The sequence below is a fragment of the Stomoxys calcitrans genome, chromosome 2 (assembly GCF_963082655.1).
Source record: "Stomoxys calcitrans chromosome 2, idStoCalc2.1, whole genome shotgun sequence".
NCBI classification, from domain to species: Eukaryota; Metazoa; Arthropoda; class Insecta; order Diptera; family Muscidae; genus Stomoxys; species Stomoxys calcitrans.
The window spans coordinates 6883226-6900603 of record NC_081553.1 but is presented as its reverse complement, the minus strand read 5'-3'; the positions used below and the strand labels follow the sequence as shown (position 1 = coordinate 6900603).

The 17378-nt window shown below is 38.1% G+C and overlaps 4 protein-coding genes across 5 annotated transcripts in view; 1 reads left to right on the top strand and 3 right to left on the bottom strand.

Moving 5' to 3' along the window:
• The first annotated feature begins 1518 nt into the window (after window positions 1–1518).
• Window positions 1519–7563, top strand: LOC106083346 (protein AAR2 homolog). Its single transcript, XM_013246288.2, has 2 exons — window positions 1519–2739; window positions 7401–7563. Exon 1 carries the CDS (start codon window positions 1603–1605, stop codon window positions 2731–2733), a length of 1131 nt encoding a protein of 376 aa, XP_013101742.1. The 5' UTR covers window positions 1519–1602; the 3' UTR covers window positions 2734–2739; window positions 7401–7563.
• On the bottom strand, window positions 2741–3357 carry LOC106083348 (uncharacterized). Its single transcript, XM_013246289.2, has 2 exons — window positions 3132–3357; window positions 2741–3070 (listed from the first exon to the last, which is right to left on the bottom strand). The coding sequence occupies exons 1-2, from the start codon at window positions 3224–3226 to the stop codon at window positions 2878–2880; spliced, it is 288 nt and encodes a 95-aa protein (XP_013101743.1). The 5' UTR covers window positions 3227–3357; the 3' UTR covers window positions 2741–2877.
• Window positions 3665–6857, bottom strand: LOC106083345 (WD repeat-containing protein 36). Its single transcript, XM_013246287.2, has 5 exons — window positions 5951–6857; window positions 5569–5890; window positions 5240–5494; window positions 5001–5177; window positions 3665–4936 (listed from the first exon to the last, which is right to left on the bottom strand). The coding sequence occupies exons 1-5, from the start codon at window positions 6779–6781 to the stop codon at window positions 3738–3740; spliced, it is 2784 nt and encodes a 927-aa protein (XP_013101741.2). The 5' UTR covers window positions 6782–6857; the 3' UTR covers window positions 3665–3737.
• A 5752-nt stretch (window positions 7564–13315) lies between the features above and the next one.
• The window catches only part of LOC106083351 (neuropeptide CCHamide-2), a 45348-nt gene continuing 41285 nt past the window's right edge, over window positions 13316–17378 (bottom strand). For both annotated transcript variants that reach the window (XM_013246295.2, XM_013246294.2), the window contains exon 4: window positions 13316–14027. In XM_013246295.2, coding sequence (XP_013101749.1) covers window positions 13905–14027 — 123 coding nt within the window. In that variant the 3' untranslated portion in view covers window positions 13316–13904. The remainder of the gene's footprint in view (window positions 14028–17378) is intronic.

Here is a 17378-nt window from a genome sequence, read left to right as displayed (position 1 = left end):
AGCGAATTCAAAAATGAATTGACATCAAATTCTATCAGCTGGGTTGATGCGGCCACCTTATAAATACACCTTGCTGCTGGTAATTATTTCCTTTTATTTATTTATTTTTTTTTTTGATTATTTGAAAAAGTGTCTACTGCTGCAGTTTAAATCAATATTTTTACATTTCAGTCAACAAATCATTTGGCTTTGTAGAAAACAGTTAATTTTGGCAGCGGTAAAGTTACAAGTTTTCGTAAAGTGAAAGTGAAGTAAAACACAGAACAATGCAAATAAAAAATTCAGTCAAATCAAATAATAGTAGTTGCGCCCTCTAGACGCTTAGGAAGGTCAGATTGTATGGGACTTGGAGGCCGTGGGGCTCAAGAAGAACATTCGGGGGATTGGTTTATGTGGGAGCTATAAACGAATATGGTCCGATTGAGACTATACTTTGCAAAGATGTTGGAGGTCATAACGGATAAAAAATTCGCCCTGCAAAGACTCAAGAGATCGGTTTATATGGGGACTTTATAAGAATATAGTCCGATATAGACGGCGATCAAGAACACACAATCGGAGTTGAATATTCCTAGATGTTGCAAACGTAATGACATAATTAATATATCACTTCATAAGGCGCGGGTTATACGCGCAAGAAAATTGAAAAAATAGTCAATTTGAATGTAAAAGAGCGGGAGCGGAGCCAAAAAAATGCCGGAGCGGAAAAAGGTACCCGCTCCGGATCCCTTATAACACATATAGTCCCAAGGTCCAGGTAGCAATAACCAGACTGAAAAACAACAAGACAGCAGGAGCCGATGGTTTGACAGCTGAATTTTTTAAGACCTGATGCGACTTTTTCGACTTTCAACAGGCTTCGTCTCTAGACCAAAAAATATACCGTAATAAATTTAAAGACCATTGGATACGACCTGTACTTTGTACACAAATTAACATGGAAAGGCAGACATACGGATGGACAGACAGACAGATATAGCTAAATCAAATCAGAGGGCGAATTATCGAGTGCGCTCTAGTATCGAATGAAGTTTTATCTCGTGTTTAATGGGTGTTATACCACTTGTAGATTAGATAATGAGTTACATAATTCACAATAGTGAGATTTCGAACGATATAACTCGTTCACGTATACCTTAATTCGAGCCTTGAAAGTGGTTCTGAGTGGCAGTTTCCCAACAACAAAATATTGAGTGCACTATCAAAATCGGTGATTAGTGCAACTCTGATTTTGAGTACGTTACTAGGCCGCGCCATTTTTCGTTGTTTGTGTATGTCATGATTCCTAACTATAATACACACAAGCAACCAAACTCGCGAGAAAAAGTTGTACTCTGCTGTTTACGGTACACTCCTGGTAATTATGTCATGAGCCTTACAAATATTCTCCCTAAATTAATTAACGTGAGTGTTGCAAAGTGAAGAAGATTGCCAGCGCCATCTACACATTAAGCGTGATGATGAAATCTTGGGTTACTATCTTACTTTGAATGTCATATTATACGTAAACATCAAACCGCATTAACAAACATCTGTTTCATACAAGTTGGAAGCTAAAGTCGCATATTTACGATAGGAAAAGTAAGTTCCTTGGCCGCAACAATGAATCAGGACTTTGACTCTCCTATGGATATGGATGCCGATACGGCTAAGAAACTTTTTAACCATGGAGCCGTTTTAATTATTACTGGAGTTCCTAGGAAAACTGAATTTGGCATAGATTTGTGCTCGTACACCATTGCAGAAAATTTTCGAGGAGTAAAGATGATACCCCCGGGGCCACATCATGTTTGGTGTGCTGCCACAGGACCCTACGGTGATACTGCTCCTAGGGTTGGCTTTGCACATTTCTTTCACGAACAGGAAATATTGGTTAAGGAGTGGGATGCCGACAATGAAGAGCTAAGAGATCGCCAGACTAAGGACCCCGAATTAGAAAAGCTACGAATACGGGAAAATATAAAATCATTGGACAGTTATTTGGCAGCATATGATTTCCGTTACTGGAACGAGTGGCGCAAGTTGACAGACACTGTGTCACATCAAACGCTGGAAAGATGTCAGCCTTCCTTGGGAATCATTCGCACCAATGTAGAACTACAATCTTGTCCGGACTCTGAACGACCTCGAGGACCCCTAAATGGAGCCCAACCTGCACTGGCAGCTAAACTTTTGAATAATGAAAACGATTTGCTGCCACAGTTAAAACCGGTTGAAGGTACAGCTCCGCGCTTTAGCGTAGTACCCGACAGGGTTCCCAAAGACTGTACCCCAACTGAGATATCTCGTCATTCAATCGATTGCATTGAAGCCTGTAATGAATTGTTGAAGAGTTTTGCACAACCGCAGGATCTAATTGAAGAAGTACAGCTTTCTTTTACGTTTTTCCTCGTCGGATATTCAATTGAATCTTTGGAACATTGGCGAAGGGTGTTGTCCATTCTATCGCACTCTGAGGATGCTGTTGCCAAGTACAGGATTTTATTTATGAAGTATGCTGAGGTTTTGGTCCATCAGTTGCCACGTCTGCCTGAGGAACTAATGGAGCCAAGCGAACGCAACACTGTTTTCAAAGATATACGATCGTTGTTGGTCAATCTCAGTGTAAGCGGCCTACATAAGAGTGCCGAGCTTTTAACCAAAAAGCTTAAGTCCAGTATGAATTGGTCTTTTGAAGGCCTACTGGACGAGGATCCGGAAAATATGCCTGTGGTGGTGAATGACAGCAACTAAGACGAAGTAAGTTTACTTTATATTAAATAAATTATTTCAGAAAGTTAATACAACATATATGTAGGTACGTAGGTTATTTTTTACGAAAACAGTATGTAATAATAAAATATGAACTTTTAGTCGAAACGATGACGATTCAGCTATTTATTTATCCTTCTTCTCCTCCAACTCAGGGGCAATTTCGGATTCTCGATTTTTATTTTCTTCATTTTCGATTTCTTTTTCTGCTTCGGCTATTTCTTTATCCAAGTCCAAATTATACTTTGCGGCCAGCTCCTCCAAACGTTTCTGATTATTTTTCAAATAGCCGGGCAGATAGAAAATTGTCTGAACCATTCTTAAAGAGGAAAAATCAAATTAGCCCATTGGGGGAGCAACGAAGTAAACAATTAGCTAACTTTATTAATACATATCCAGATATGGCCAACAGCAAACAAGTTATAGATGTCTTGAGCATTGTCCAGTAGTCCACCACAACTTGTTGATGCTTCATCTTGTTGCAATTACAATCAATTTTTACAGATTATATGCTTCACAATTCTTAGTATTAGGCTGGCTTAAGTGTGAAAATAAATTCAAACTGATTTTACTAATTGAAGTTCGTCTTGATTTGAAAAAAAAAACTGCTGCCTACCTTCGTAGTGGTCTGTCGGTCAGGCTAAGGCTAATTGTTGCCATGGATACAACTACCCCAAAGATATCGTGGGAAATCCTATAGATACACATATGTGTTTTTAATGTTTGTTTACGTGTATTTCGTCCATTCACTTCCTGCAGTAATCCCCCTTTTATACATTGTGTTATGAAATCAATAATGTGGTTGGTAATTTGATTGACAACTCGTCAAGTAATTACATGTTAAGGATCTAACACTGAATCTAAACATATAGTAAACATACAAAGGGGGGTGTCCGATTCAAAGACGTGAAGATGACGTGTTTCTTTTTATTAAAAAGAATTCAAACTTAAAAAGTAAATAAGGGACTTGTTGATAATCTAGTGTTTTATTGTACAAAATTTCTTAAGGCCGCCACAACTCCCATGCCATACATCAGATGTTCTTCGACTTTTTCCCATGAGGTCTCCTGGACTTTTGTTAGCTCTTCGAGAGCATTAATTACTGGGGGAAAGTCTATTAGATTTGTGCCATGTGAACGCAGAAAAGCACTCAAGTATGATTGGGCCAGTTCAAAGTTATTGTTGGTTTCGAACATATATTGCAAAGTTTTCAAGAATTGCAGCATGGCTTTGACTGTTCCTCCACCAATGGGGTGCAGGGATTTTACTTCAAAATCTACCATTGAGGGTCCCATTTGTTTCAGATAAGACACACTTCGTTCGAATTCTCCGTTAGCGGCTGTTTCCTCCAACAAGTTGCCGAATGTGGTAAGATTATTAAGAGTTGAACTCTTGAAGATCTTTGATTCCAGTTCGTTATTTGCCTTTTCTTGGGTAACATCAAATTTCATGTCCAAACCAGCCACCGTGGGTAAAAAGAAAGGCGCCTGCTTAGGCACTTTGGGGGGTGCTTTAGGCTTGTTACGTTTCTTTATAATTTCCAAATCTAAAAGATTTTGCCATCGGGAAATTGCTATACCAGACATAGTAATCAACTCTTTAGATAATTGCTCTGGTGTTTCGTACGTGAAGTTTACTTCCTCACCCAGGGTCTCTTCGTCATCAGTATCTTCTTCTTCATTAACATCCATGGACAATTCCTGGATAGATTCTTCCAGATTAATTTCGTCGGCTACATTTGTGGGCAGACCTACGTAAGGTGCTGTTGAACAGGGATTAATCGAGCGCAGCGAGAGTTGATTGAATAACATTTTATTGGCCCACAAGTATATTCCTAAGTTATTAACATGTGCCGTGGCAAGAAAATTCCCGGTAGGCGACATGGTTAAGGAAACACAAGGCCTTTCAACACGAAAATGATCGATCATATACGAAGATGGTATATCCCACACTTTTATAGTGGTGTCCATAGAGGCAGATATTAGCCAACGACTGTCTGGACTGAAGGTGACATCGTTAATTTTGGCCGAATGGCCTTCGAATTTGCGAATGACCACTTTGGTGTCCATGTCAATTACCAGTAGAACAAAATTTTCCAATGCTACTGCAATCATTGCACTCTCGCGATGGCAGCGCATAAGAACAATACCTTCTGATAACTTGCTCACAACGAAAGGTTTATCCACTAAAAGTATATAGCATTGTTAAAATAATCAAAACAAAAAAGGACTCTTTCTCAACTGTCTTACGTTTTTCTTTGAAGTGCCAATACTTTAAAAGACCAGCGCTACACCCCGTCACAACCATTTGGCTGAGATTATCACAAGCTATACCTCGAATAGCTGCAGCATGGGCCGGTTTCCCATAACTGGCCCTATGTATGCCAGATTGTATGTTGAACCTTTGCACCTCTCCATTTGAATAACCTAAAAAAAACACGATTTAAATACACTTTAAGTTTTTACTACGAGGTTTGGATTTGTTTTACCTAAGAGTACAAAGTTTCCACAATGTGTGAGTGTAACACAAGTAGTTTCCGTTTTGAAATCTTTACGATTTTTATTGGTAAAATGCTCAGGTATCAGTCGATGATCGCCCATGCGATTTTTATGGAAGGACCATGTGGTGGTCTGTATACTTCCGCTGTGTATGGCAGCAATATTGTCCCATTCCTTTTCTCGTGTCAACTCAGTTGTGAATTCAATAATGGGTGGCATGCGGTGATTATCCTCCTCAAAGCGATCTGTAATTCAATCCATGTTTAATTTAGGGTGTAAAATTTTAATAGTTCCCCATAGCAACAGACCATGTACTTACTTTTCTTCTTTGAAGATTTTCTATTATAGCTGGCTTTGCCCATATTCCTATTGAGAGTTTCTGATATTGTGCTAAATGACCTTAATGAACTGTCTTCGCCGGATGATAAAATTGTGTTTCCCCTTACGCCATGATAACGAATGCATAGTGGAGGCGCTGTATGACCTTCACGAATGCGCAACAGACGTGCTCCCCCATCAGTCATATCGAATATCCACAATTTCATTGAGTTATCAGGAGATGTAGTAAGAATCAAAGGTTCATTCGGTAAACATATCGTCGTTGTGATTGAATCTTCATGGGCTTGCAATTGACTAGCGATCTATAGGCGAGAATATTTTCGATAACACCTTTATTTAAACAGACGCATACATTACATTACCTTTTTCTCTTCCAAATTCCAAAATGCTACGTACCCATTTGTACTAGCTGTGGCCATAATGGGTGGACCATCTGTCCTAAAAGTGATTTTTGAAACTGCTCCCCAATCTTGTTTGAATTCCATTAGTATTTCATCATATTTCAAGTTCATAACTATTGTCGTTCCATCTTGGTGTCCTACAGCGACTACATCTATAGCTGGCGCTGGTTCGATACTAGTTACCCGGCTCTCGTGACCATTGAATGTGTACACCAAGTGGTTGTCCTTTATATTCCAGATTTGCAACCGACCTTGCTTCGAGCCCAACACAATCTTGTTGACGTACGTCGGTGGATGTGCTATTGCGGTCACTAAAAACTCTTCCGGTTTAAATGGTATCTCCAAATACACATCTTCCTCCTTTACGTTCCAAACTTTTACGATATTCGCCTCGTCGACGGCTATCAAATGCCGATTAAAGGGCAACAGTAGATGGACATTTTTGCTGTGACCCCTGTAAATGTGTCTCACATGTTTGCCAGCTCTCCAGGCATATATGCACTTGTTGCAGGCAGTATAGATATGCCATCGGTCTGTGGCCATGGCAGTAATTTCATCCGGGTGCTGTCCACTTACATGGAGCAATCGGAAATGGCTCGCCGTGTACACCTGGAAAGATCTGCCAATACATGTGGTAATCAAGTTGTCTTTACGCCTTTGTATGTATCGAACAACGGCTGGAATGTGGTTGCTGACATATCCCAAAGCTCGATTGCGTCGAAATATGACGCTGCTATCCCGCTGTTTCGCTCGCAGTCGTTTTGCTATTTCTCCTTCGCTTAAATTGGTCATTATCGAAATATATGTTTACCTTTAGTTTAACACTAAACAGAAGCACGCGGATTTTAAACGTCAAGCAAGTAGACGGTTGTCATCACAGACAGTAAATGGATATAGATAAGCAATAGACTCTTTTAAGAGGCACCAAGTACAAAGGCATGGTACAATTAAGAGGAAGTGTCATTAGCACAATAACAAAAATCTACCCCCAATGAAACTACCTTGAGGGGCAAATGCTATACGCTAAACTATGTTACAATTTATCTTCTTCAAATGTATTTTAAATTTGTATTTTCATAATTATAACACTGCTTACATTGTTAATGTGTGGAATATTAGATCAAATAGATCATTTGTTAAGATTTTAGAAAAAATTGCAGCTGTGTTATCAAACCTTTGACATTTAGATTAGATTTACAGCAAAATAAAAAAAAAAAAAACTAAAATATTGTACTCAGCTATTCCTGGCCAGCATTCATTGCTTATTCAGTGATTTAGCAATTAAAGCATTCAATTGTTGTAAGTTTTTTTGCTTTTAAACATAAATTTACATCTACAAAACATGTTTTAACTTTAGTGTTAGCTCCTTTTTATTAATTTAATTGTGTTTTGCTTTTTCTTCTCTCTTGAGATGACTCTTACGAAAGAAACAAAAGAAAACGTCGGATTTCTAAATCGTTGCACCCAGAAGCCATTTTTTTTTGGCAGGAGAAAGGATAATCTATAACAGTGATGTGCACATCAGACAAAGATTTGAACAAGAATGCCCTTATAAGGTGAGGTCATGCAAACAGCTGAGTAAATTTTTTTTATTTTTGTTTTGATTTTGTAGTAAATCTAAATGTCAAAGGCTTGATAACACAGCTGTGAATTTTTTTCCAAAATCTCAAAAATATGTTCTATTTGTTCCGATATTTCACCCATAAGCAACAAAATTTATAATAATAATGATGAAAATACAAATATAAAATACATTTGAAGAAGATAAGTTGTAAAACAACGTTTATTTCTAAAACCCCGTTTACACTACTCTTAAATCCGGGTTTATACTCCCGTCACCTGATTTTATAAGGGAAGAGTAGTGTAAACGGGATTTAGACCAAGTTTGACATATGAATTTACGGCATTTGCCACTCCAGGTAGTTTCGTTGGGGGTAGATTTTTGTTGTTGTGCTAATGACGCTGCCTCTTAATTGTTCCATAGGTTTGAATGCCATTTTCATTGCCTATGAAACTATTCGTAAAAATAATGCACATTGTCGTCACCCCATATCATTTCGTAACAACAGCAATCAACACTATTCATAGAAGAGAATATGACGAAACCCGCGCATGTCTTTTGTTTATCTCGCTTAAACCCCGTTTATACTGCTCGAAGGCGGATTTATAAAGATGGTTTCACGCGAACAGCTGTTAACAGCCAGCCAAGTTGGACATTATTAAGATGTTAGATTTTTGTTTGCATATTCTCTGTTCACGTACGCACATGTATTTACAGACGCACACAAACTTCTTTGAGTGTGTTGGCAAAACGTCGATCAGCTTAATGACAAGATGGCAGATTGCACCATATGATTTGTGGTTGTTGTACAAATGAGACCACTTTTAATTGTTCGCCATGATACTGCTCTTTAAATCCAGATTTACTGGCTCGATCGTCTGTTTTCCCTTTATAAAATCAGCTGACGACAGCCTTAAATCCAGATTTAATAAGCATTGTAAACAGAGGTTTAACACCCTCAAAGGCAACGAATATGCAGCGAATGGTGCGAATCATTTTAGTGTTGTTTGAATAAATCATTAAGGTGCCATCACACATGTTCTTGTCTTATGACATGTCAAATTTTATTATTGTTAAATTTGCAAAATAGTTTTCACAACTCTAACAATTTGTAGCCAAAAAAATCATCTTTTGCTCACATCTTTAGGTTATGTCATACAAAAATAACATACTAGTGTGATAGCAAAAATGATGAATCGTATGTAAATTGGCAATTTTGACACACATAGTACCAATGATACAATCGCATGGCAGCCGGTTGTACATACCGGATTGACCCAATGAAGTCCTCCATCGGCAAGAGCTGCCGCCTCAGTGTACAACACACAGCTACAAAAACAACAAGAACCAATGATACATATAAACACAAGAACATGTAACGTGATGGAGCCTTGATAGCTTTCAAAAGGGAATATTTTTAAATATTGGGTTGCCCAAAAAGTAATTGCGGATTTTTCATATAGTCGGCGTTGACATATTTTTTCACAGCTTGTGACTCTGTAATTGCATTCTTTCTTCTGTCAGTTATCAGCTGTTACTTTGAGCTTGATTTAGAAAAAAAGTGTAAATAAAGTATATTTGATTAAAGTTCATTCTAAGTTTTATTAAAAATGCATTTACTTTTAAAAAATCCGCAATTACTTTTTGGGCAACCCAATACATCGTTAGTTTTTGTTGTACCTACCACCACAGAATTAGAGCTAAAATATCAATGGCACTATCGATATTTTATACTTTTTTCTGAAGGCCACAGTAACGCAAAGGTTAGCATGTCCGCCAATGACGCTAAACGCCTGGGTTCGAATCCTGGCGAGACCATCAGAAAAAATATTCAACGTTGGTGTTCCCCTCCTAAAGGCTGGTACCACGTTCTTTTTTGTGGAAAAATTTCCGACAATTGTTCTTTCGGTGGTTTGACAAGGTAACCACATTTGATTTTTTTGGGTTTCTTTGGCCAAATGTTGCCATTTACATATAAAAATTAATATGGAACCAAATAATTAATCTGTTGCTTACGTGCACGCGTACAGTATTTGAGTGTTTGGGTGTTACTGAAATACAGAGTTGTATCTAAATCCCACTAAAATTCGAATGTTTGGTTGGGATTTAAAAAATTTTTCACATTTTGTTCCTTTCCCCATTTTTATTGTTTTAATTTATAATTTACACGTTTCTAATCATAAGCCTTTTGGTCTTGTGGCTGCTACACATGCAGGATTCATTAAAAGGAGGTTAGGTCACTTGCGAAAACATAAAGTGGATAGGCACCATCATTAAGGATGTCAAATCTGCCGATTGAAAATGTCATCAACGTAAGCAAAGAATGAATGCAAAAAGTGAACAAGTTGAAATCCTCAACGCCAAGCACTACCAAAAATTAAAAAAAATGTATATCGGCTGAACGCTTGGCTTAACCTTATTTAGTGAATCCTACTTCACATGATAATGCATATAAAAACTATTGGGTTGCCCAAAAAGTAATTGCGGATTTTTTAAAAGAAAGTAAATGCATTTTTAATAAAACTTAGAATGAACTTTAATCAAATATACTTTTTTTACACTTTTTTTCTAAAGCAAGCTAAAAGTAACAGCTGAAAACTGACAGAAGAAAGAATGCAATTACAGAGTCACAAGCTGTGAAAAAATTTGTCAACGCCGACTATATGAAAAACCCGCAATTACTTTTTGGGCAATCCAATAGAATGTCAATTGGGAGGTGTCCAGAAATTTGACAGCTTAGTGGGAATTTGCGCCACCACCGCCACAGGATTGTATTCGTTGATTTCGTTGTTGTTGGGAAAAACAAAAGAGTGCTCTCCACCGTACTCAATAGTCTTTGGATATGTAGCACACCTTAATCAATTTGACAAAAGTGCTGATGAAATTACATGGAGTAACAGAAATCATGATACTCTAGCCAGTCCAAGTGTTATGAATTACAACACACACTTGACCAACTTTTAAAAGTTCTTTGCTATGCTATTCTTTGAATAGAAACCATTGAATATGATCTCGAGCTGGAAGATGTTCGAAAAATCACAAGAAGATTTTAAAGATGAAAATAAAAGAGCGCAAGCAGATAAAATAAAATAAAATACAATAAAGCATTCATCTTAGGTATCCTCCTTCCTTCCTTCCTTCCAGGTTTCCTATCGTCGCCTCGATTATACCGCGATGGTATGAGCTGCTCCCATCCTAAAGCCATACTCCCATCGCCTTAAGTCTCATAGCCGCAGTGGCTGCCTCACACTTAATCTGTATGTCAATCGGTAGGATATCTAGAATAGTCTCCAGTGATCTAGTTGGCGTGGTTCTCATCGCTCCGCCTATGCCAAGACAACATGTTCTCTGAACCTGTTGTATGGTCCTTATGTTGCACTTTTTCTCCATAGCAGTCCACCAAACTACTGAGGCGTAAGTAAGTATTGGTCTAATCACGCTCCTATAGAGCCAGTGGACTATCCTCGGATTCAGGTCCCATTTCGAACCTACGGCCCGTCTACATAGTGCGGGCCGGAATGTGACACTTCCAATTCAGTTTCCTGTCCAAGATTACACCTTAGATTTGACCTTGTCAGATATCGGAATCGTCTTATAGAGGAACCGTCGTGCGTTAAATTGGCCTTCCTTCGTCTTCCTCATGAACAGGCATATTTCAGTCTTCTTTTGGTTAACATTGAGACCTCTGGGTCTATCCCAGTCATATGCCGTATACAAGATCCTTTCGGCCCTTCTGCATAGATCGTTCGGATTCTTACCCCTTAGAAGTATTATAACATCGACTGCCCAATTATCTTATTGACTTTAGGTTTCAATCTCTCACACATTACGCTCGAGAGTATCTTGTATGCGATGGGGAGGAGACTTATTCCTCTGTAGTTGGCACATTCCCTCTTGTCTCCTTTCTTGTGTAGGGGACATAGTATGCTGAGGTTCCAATCATGGGGTATGCGTTATTCTAGCTAACCTAATCAGCGTGTCGCCTCCGGTCTTAAATAGTTCAGGGTGTAACCCGTCGGCTCCTGCTGCCTTGCTGTTCTTTAGTCGGGTCACTGCTACTTGGACCTCATTCTGACTAGGAGGTAAACATTCTATACCATCATCCGGGATTGGTTCTGCGGTATCCTCTTCGCCGCTAACGTCGGACACTAACAGTTGGGTAAAATGTTATTTCCATATCCTCAGCATGTTATCTGTGTCAGTTACCTGATTTCCTTCTTTGTCTTTGCAGGAGGATGTGCCTGCACCAAAGCCATCGGTTTGATGTTTAATTCTGTGGTAGAATTTCCGGACTTCGTTCTGACTCCTGTACATCTCAATTCGCTCACACTCACCTCTTTCCATTTCCTTTTCCTTTCTGTGGAATAGACGTTTCTCCTCTCTCCTTTTCTTCCGATACCTCTCCTTCATCTGGCGCGTTGTTACTGATTGCAAGGTTGCTCTATGTGCCGCATTCTTGGCTTCAGTAGCATCTCGACACTCTTGGTTGTACCATAGGTTTCTTGGAGGAGGCTTCCGGTACCCAAGTACGCAGTTCGCGGGATTTTCCATGGAGTGGGTAATAGTTTGCCACTGCGCCATTATATCATCGGAACAAGGAGTGCTTTCATCAAGCAGTTGGGTCAGTCGAGTGAAGTATGCCGCTGCCATTTGTTGTGTTTGCAGCTTATCAATGTCCAGCTTCCGTGCAGTGTTAGATCGTATCTTCCTCGCCATGTTCAAACGGGTGCGAACCTTTGCTGCAACAAGGTAATGATCCGAATCTACATTCGCTCCACGGATCGATCGTACATCTAACACAGCTGGATGAATGCCTTCCATCTATCAAAACGTGATCAATTTGATTTTTCGTGTTTTGATCGGGTGACAGCCATGTGGCTTTGTGAATATTTTTATGTTGAAATCTGGTGCTGCTAACTACCATATTTTTTGCCACCGCGAAATCTATCAGCCTCAACCCATTACTGGACGTTATCTCGTGGAGGCTAAACTTTCCGACTGTTGGACCAAAAATGTCTTCCTTCCCTATCTTCGCATTAAAATCTCCCAGAACGGGCGGGTCAGCGGTCATATTCTCTTTCTAGGCGCTCGTAAACACTATCCTTGGTCTGCTCGTCTTTGTCTTCCGTCGGGGCATGGGCACATAAAGGCTGATGTTGAAGAATTTGGCTTTCATGCGGATTATGGCTAGCCTCTCATTCACCGCAGTAAAGCTGGAGACAAGGTGCTTCAGTCTCCGACTAACCACAAATCCACAGCCAAATGCATGCCTCGGTTATGGCAGCTGTAGTATAGTTCGTCAACGTTTGGTGTTGTAGTGACGCCATTCCCAGTCCATCGCACTTCCTGTAAGGCGGTAACATATGCCTTGTACTTCTCTAATACATCCGCTAGCGCGTATACTGCACCTTCTCTATAAAGAGTGCGGACATTCCAGGTGCAGATACGCAAATCATGGTCGTTTTTTCGTTTGCGTGGGTCGTCAACGTTGGGGCGTCCGTTTTTACTATTCCTTTGTTTCTCATAGTAGTTCTCAGTTTTCCGGGGGCGGGTTACTGGCCCAGCGCCCCAACCGAATTCTTTAAGAACTGATTTAATCTGGTTTGAAAATTCCAGAGTAAAATATTGAAAATTGTTAAATTTTTCACAAATTTAACGGCAGTTTAAATTTTTTAAAATTTATCAAAAATAAATAATTGAAAACGTTTTCAATATAGCGTAAGGTGTATATTTGGAGAAATTGAAAATAAAAATTGACTCACGTGTTATTTGCAATTAATTGTAGGTAGTAGTAGTTAAGTTTTATTTAAAATTGTAGTTTCATATCCATTGTCTTAGTATATACAATATATATTCGTAGAGTTTCTAGATTTTTTTTTAATAATATTTTTTATAGTCTTTTGCTTTCCTTAGTCATACACATTGTATCTTTTATTATACTACATAATCTCGTTATTTTTTGCAATTTTCAAAGTTTCTTTTTAACTGAAATTTTTTACCAGCCCTGTTTTATTATTTTTTTTTTGTACGAAAAAATTTCAGTAAAATTTTTTTTTTATAATTTGTTCCTTCTATTTGATTTGGTTTACAAGCAAGTTTGTGACAATTTTTTTTTTTCTGTGTAAGATTTGTTATTTGCATATGAATTAAGAGAATCGCGTTATTATTGTGTAGTATTTATTTTATTTACAATTTGAAAATAGTTTTTAAGTCGAAATGGATGATAACGTTTATATAGTAGAAGCATGAGCTTGGGAACGAAGAAAACACGCATGTCAGTAGTTACTAATCTCCTTTTGGCTTGATTTGGTTTTTAGCGTTAGATGTTATCTTCAGTAGGGATGCTATTCGAACTTAGTATGTAATGTGGTTGTTGTTTATTGTAGGATTGGATTCATGGTTAAACATTTCCCCTGAGATAGGGTAATCGATGTCGGATAAGCGGTCAGCAGCAGGTCGTCTGTGAGTGTTTCCAAACTGTAACGAAAAAATATATATTTACGTTTCAATATTTTCCAAAAGTTCAATCGTAGATTCCTAAGTAAAAAGGAAATAAAAAACCAGTAAGGAAAGGCAAAAGTCGGGCGGTTCCGACATCAAAATACCCTACACCTACCCTATAGGCATGACATAATTACCAGGTAGTGTACCGTAAACAGCTGAGTACAATTTTTTTCTCGCGAAGTGCACTATCTGCCAACGAGTTTTGGTTGTGTGTGTGTGTGTATTATAGTTAAAAACCATACCACACACAAACAACGACATACACAAAAATCAGAGTTGCACTATTCACTGATTTTGACAGATAGTTCACTCAATATTTTGTTGTTGGGCAACTGCCACTACCTGCAAATACATCTTGCCCTATAGGTAGAAAGTGGAAGCTATGTATAATTCTGAACCAATTTTGATGGATCTCGCCGGATGTTTTTAGATGGGTTATTAAGCAATCCGTATTACATTTCGAGCAAATATATTCAAGCTGTATTGCAAATTACCCAAAATTTGATAATGTGGTACTCATCGAGAAAAGCGTTCTGCAAAATTTTTCCAAGATTGGTCAAGAAATGCTCTTTTTGCTATCTTCGAGAGAATCGTTTAACAAATGCCCATTTGATTGCAATATTACTGCAAATCGGACGAGAATATATATATATGAGAGCTATGTCTAAATCTGAACCGATTTCGAGCAAACTTTATAGACATTATGGAAGTCGTTGAGGAAAGCGTTGTACAAAATTTTGGGAAGATTGGTCGATAAATGCGCTTGCAGTGGCTCTAGGAGTGAAAATCAGGCGATATATACATATATATGAAAGCTATATCTAAATCTGAACCGATGAAATTCACCAGTAATGTCGAGAGTTATTAGAAAGTCCTTCCTGCCAAATTTCGAAAGAATCGAATCAATTTTATTGCATTATTACTGCAAATCGGACGAACATATATATGGGAGCTATATCCAAATCTGAACCGATTTCTATGAAATTCATCTGTATTATCGGGAGTCATTAGAAAGTCTTTACTGCCAAATTTCGGGAAAATTGGTTAATAAATGACCATTTTATGGCAGAATTACTGCAAATCGGACGAACATATACATGGGAGCTATATCCAAATCTGAACCGATTTTTTCCAATTTCAATAGGCTTTGTCTCTAGGCCGAAAAACATGCCCATACCAAATTTGAAGACGATCAGATAAAAATTGTTACCTGTAGTTTGTACACAAATTAACATGGACAGACAGACGGACAGACAGAGGGACAAACGGATATCAGAAAGTGATTCTGAGCCAATCAATGGGTCTATCTCTCTTCCTTTTAGGTGTTGCAAACTAATTCACTATTTTATAATACCCTGTACCACAGTAGTGGTGTAGGTTATAAAAAAAAAAAAACAAGTATGGAAAGGCAAAAGTCGGGCGGTATGAACTATATTTCACCTATCCTATACGTGTAAATTGAACTTTATTAATATGTGGACGCTGTAACTAGTTCTGAGACGATTTTGATGTTGAGATGGGTAATAAAACGATTCAAACCAAATTTCGGGAAAATCCGTCCGAAATTGTAATAATTTCGGCCCTATAAGTGTAAATCCAAAAAGATAATACATAAAGACCAACTATGGACGGGCTTATCCTGCTTTTTAACGTCATTCCCGTTTTTTTTTCAATCATGCCAAATCCAGATTTTCTTAACAAAATTCACGCTTTTCCGGAAAATTTCCCACTTTTTGATTTTTTAATAACATTTTTCAAAACTGTGCTTTCATTTGCTTTAAGGAGAACATAGGAATATAATTTAGGGTTTAAAGGTAAATTTTGAATCGGACAGCACTCATTGATATATAAGACGTTTGGGCAAATTTTGTGTTTATATAAAGAGCGCCCGGAGAGTCACGTTGGTAGCGAGTTCGATGCAAGAGTCGTGAGAGAGACTTTATTCTGTCGCAGCAAAATAATAACATTATCTGAGTTAGTTTGCTTAACAATCTGCCACTCTTACCCTACCAGGTACGAGTATATATCAGAATTGTAAAAGACATCTGGGTGGTAAAACCAAATTTTCACCGGAGTCTGTCGAACTTATAAACTTAAATGGAAATAGTCCTTACCTTTAATCTTAATTCGCAAACTGGGTGGATAAGCAATACCATAGATAGAATAGAACAATTTTAATCATTGGTTCTAAAAATCACCATTCTAAACATATCGCTTTGTCTTCATCACCCATATATCTATAACTATCGATATATAAGTTATCCATTGAAACATTTCTAGAGCAGAGATCCGGGCGGGTACCTTTTTTCCGATCTGTCAAAAATTTTTTCGCTCCTCTCCTGCAATTTTTTTTCCCTCCGCTCCGCTCCTTCACTATTAAATTGACTATTTATTTTAAAATTTTCTTTTTAAACATGTCCTAAGAAGTAAGATATATTATTTTTCTCATTATGTTTACAACATCAAGCAATTTTCAACGCCGATTATATGTATTCTTGATCGCCATGTATATCGGGCTATATCCTTACAAAGCCCCCATATAAACCCACATCCTGAATTGACTTCTTCAGCTTCTAGAGGAGCATTTCTTATCCGTTTTTTCTGAAATTTTGCCAACTGATTTCTTTTATGACCTCCAACATTGTTGTAAAGTACAGTCTCTTTCGTTCATAGCCGTTTATAGCCCCCATATAACCCGATTGTACTTCTTAAGCCCCTAGAGTGCGCAATTTCCATAATTTCTCCTCACACCTCCAACTCCCATATAATCCGTCCGATTTTACTTCCTAAGCGTCTAGAGGGCACAACTATTATCTGACTTGGCCGACATTTTGCATTATGACTTCTCCTTGACTCCCAACATCCATTCCAAGTATGGTCTGAATTCGTGCTATTGCTTTTATATAAGCAAATCATCCGACTTAACTTCTTAAGCATGTACCGGAAGCAATTCCTAATCAAATTAAAAAAAAAGTAAAAACGCATTAATTTGGATACCTACCACCATGGACATATTTGTTATCCTATTTTATTATAAATCTACTATTTCCTAATTAATGTCCAAGTATGGGCCGATTTGGATCATATTCGATTCAGGTATCGAGAAGTGTATATAATTCTTCAAGGAAATTAGGACCAAACGCTGTTCGGATATCAGTTAGCGTAGTGCAACACCATGTTTCAAATTTATATCAAAGTATGGTCCGATCTGAACCAAATTCGGTTCGGACAAAGGGAAAACTAGTCCAACTCCCGGAAATAAAAAAAAACAGATTTTTAGCCTAAATATGGCAGTCTGATTCAATTTTAAACTCAATGATAAGG

Coding starts and splice junctions, on each gene's coding strand:
- LOC106083346 (XM_013246288.2), top strand. CDS start 1,603: ATGAATCAGGACTTTGACTCTCCTATGGATATGGATGCCGATACGGCT.
- LOC106083348 (XM_013246289.2), bottom strand. CDS start 3,226: ATGAAGCATCAACAAGTTGTGGTGGACTACTGGACAATGCTCAAGACA. Junction 3,071..3,131: donor TCTGGATATGTATTAATAAA/GTTAGCTAATTG, acceptor TTCCTCTTTAAG/AATGGTTCAGACAATTTTCT.
- LOC106083345 (XM_013246287.2), bottom strand. CDS start 6,781: ATGACCAATTTAAGCGAAGGAGAAATAGCAAAACGACTGCGAGCGAAA. Junction 5,891..5,950: donor GGAATTTGGAAGAGAAAAAG/GTAATGTAATGT, acceptor TCTCGCCTATAG/ATCGCTAGTCAATTGCAAGC. Junction 4,937..5,000: donor TTGGCACTTCAAAGAAAAAC/GTAAGACAGTTG, acceptor ATATACTTTTAG/TGGATAAACCTTTCGTTGTG.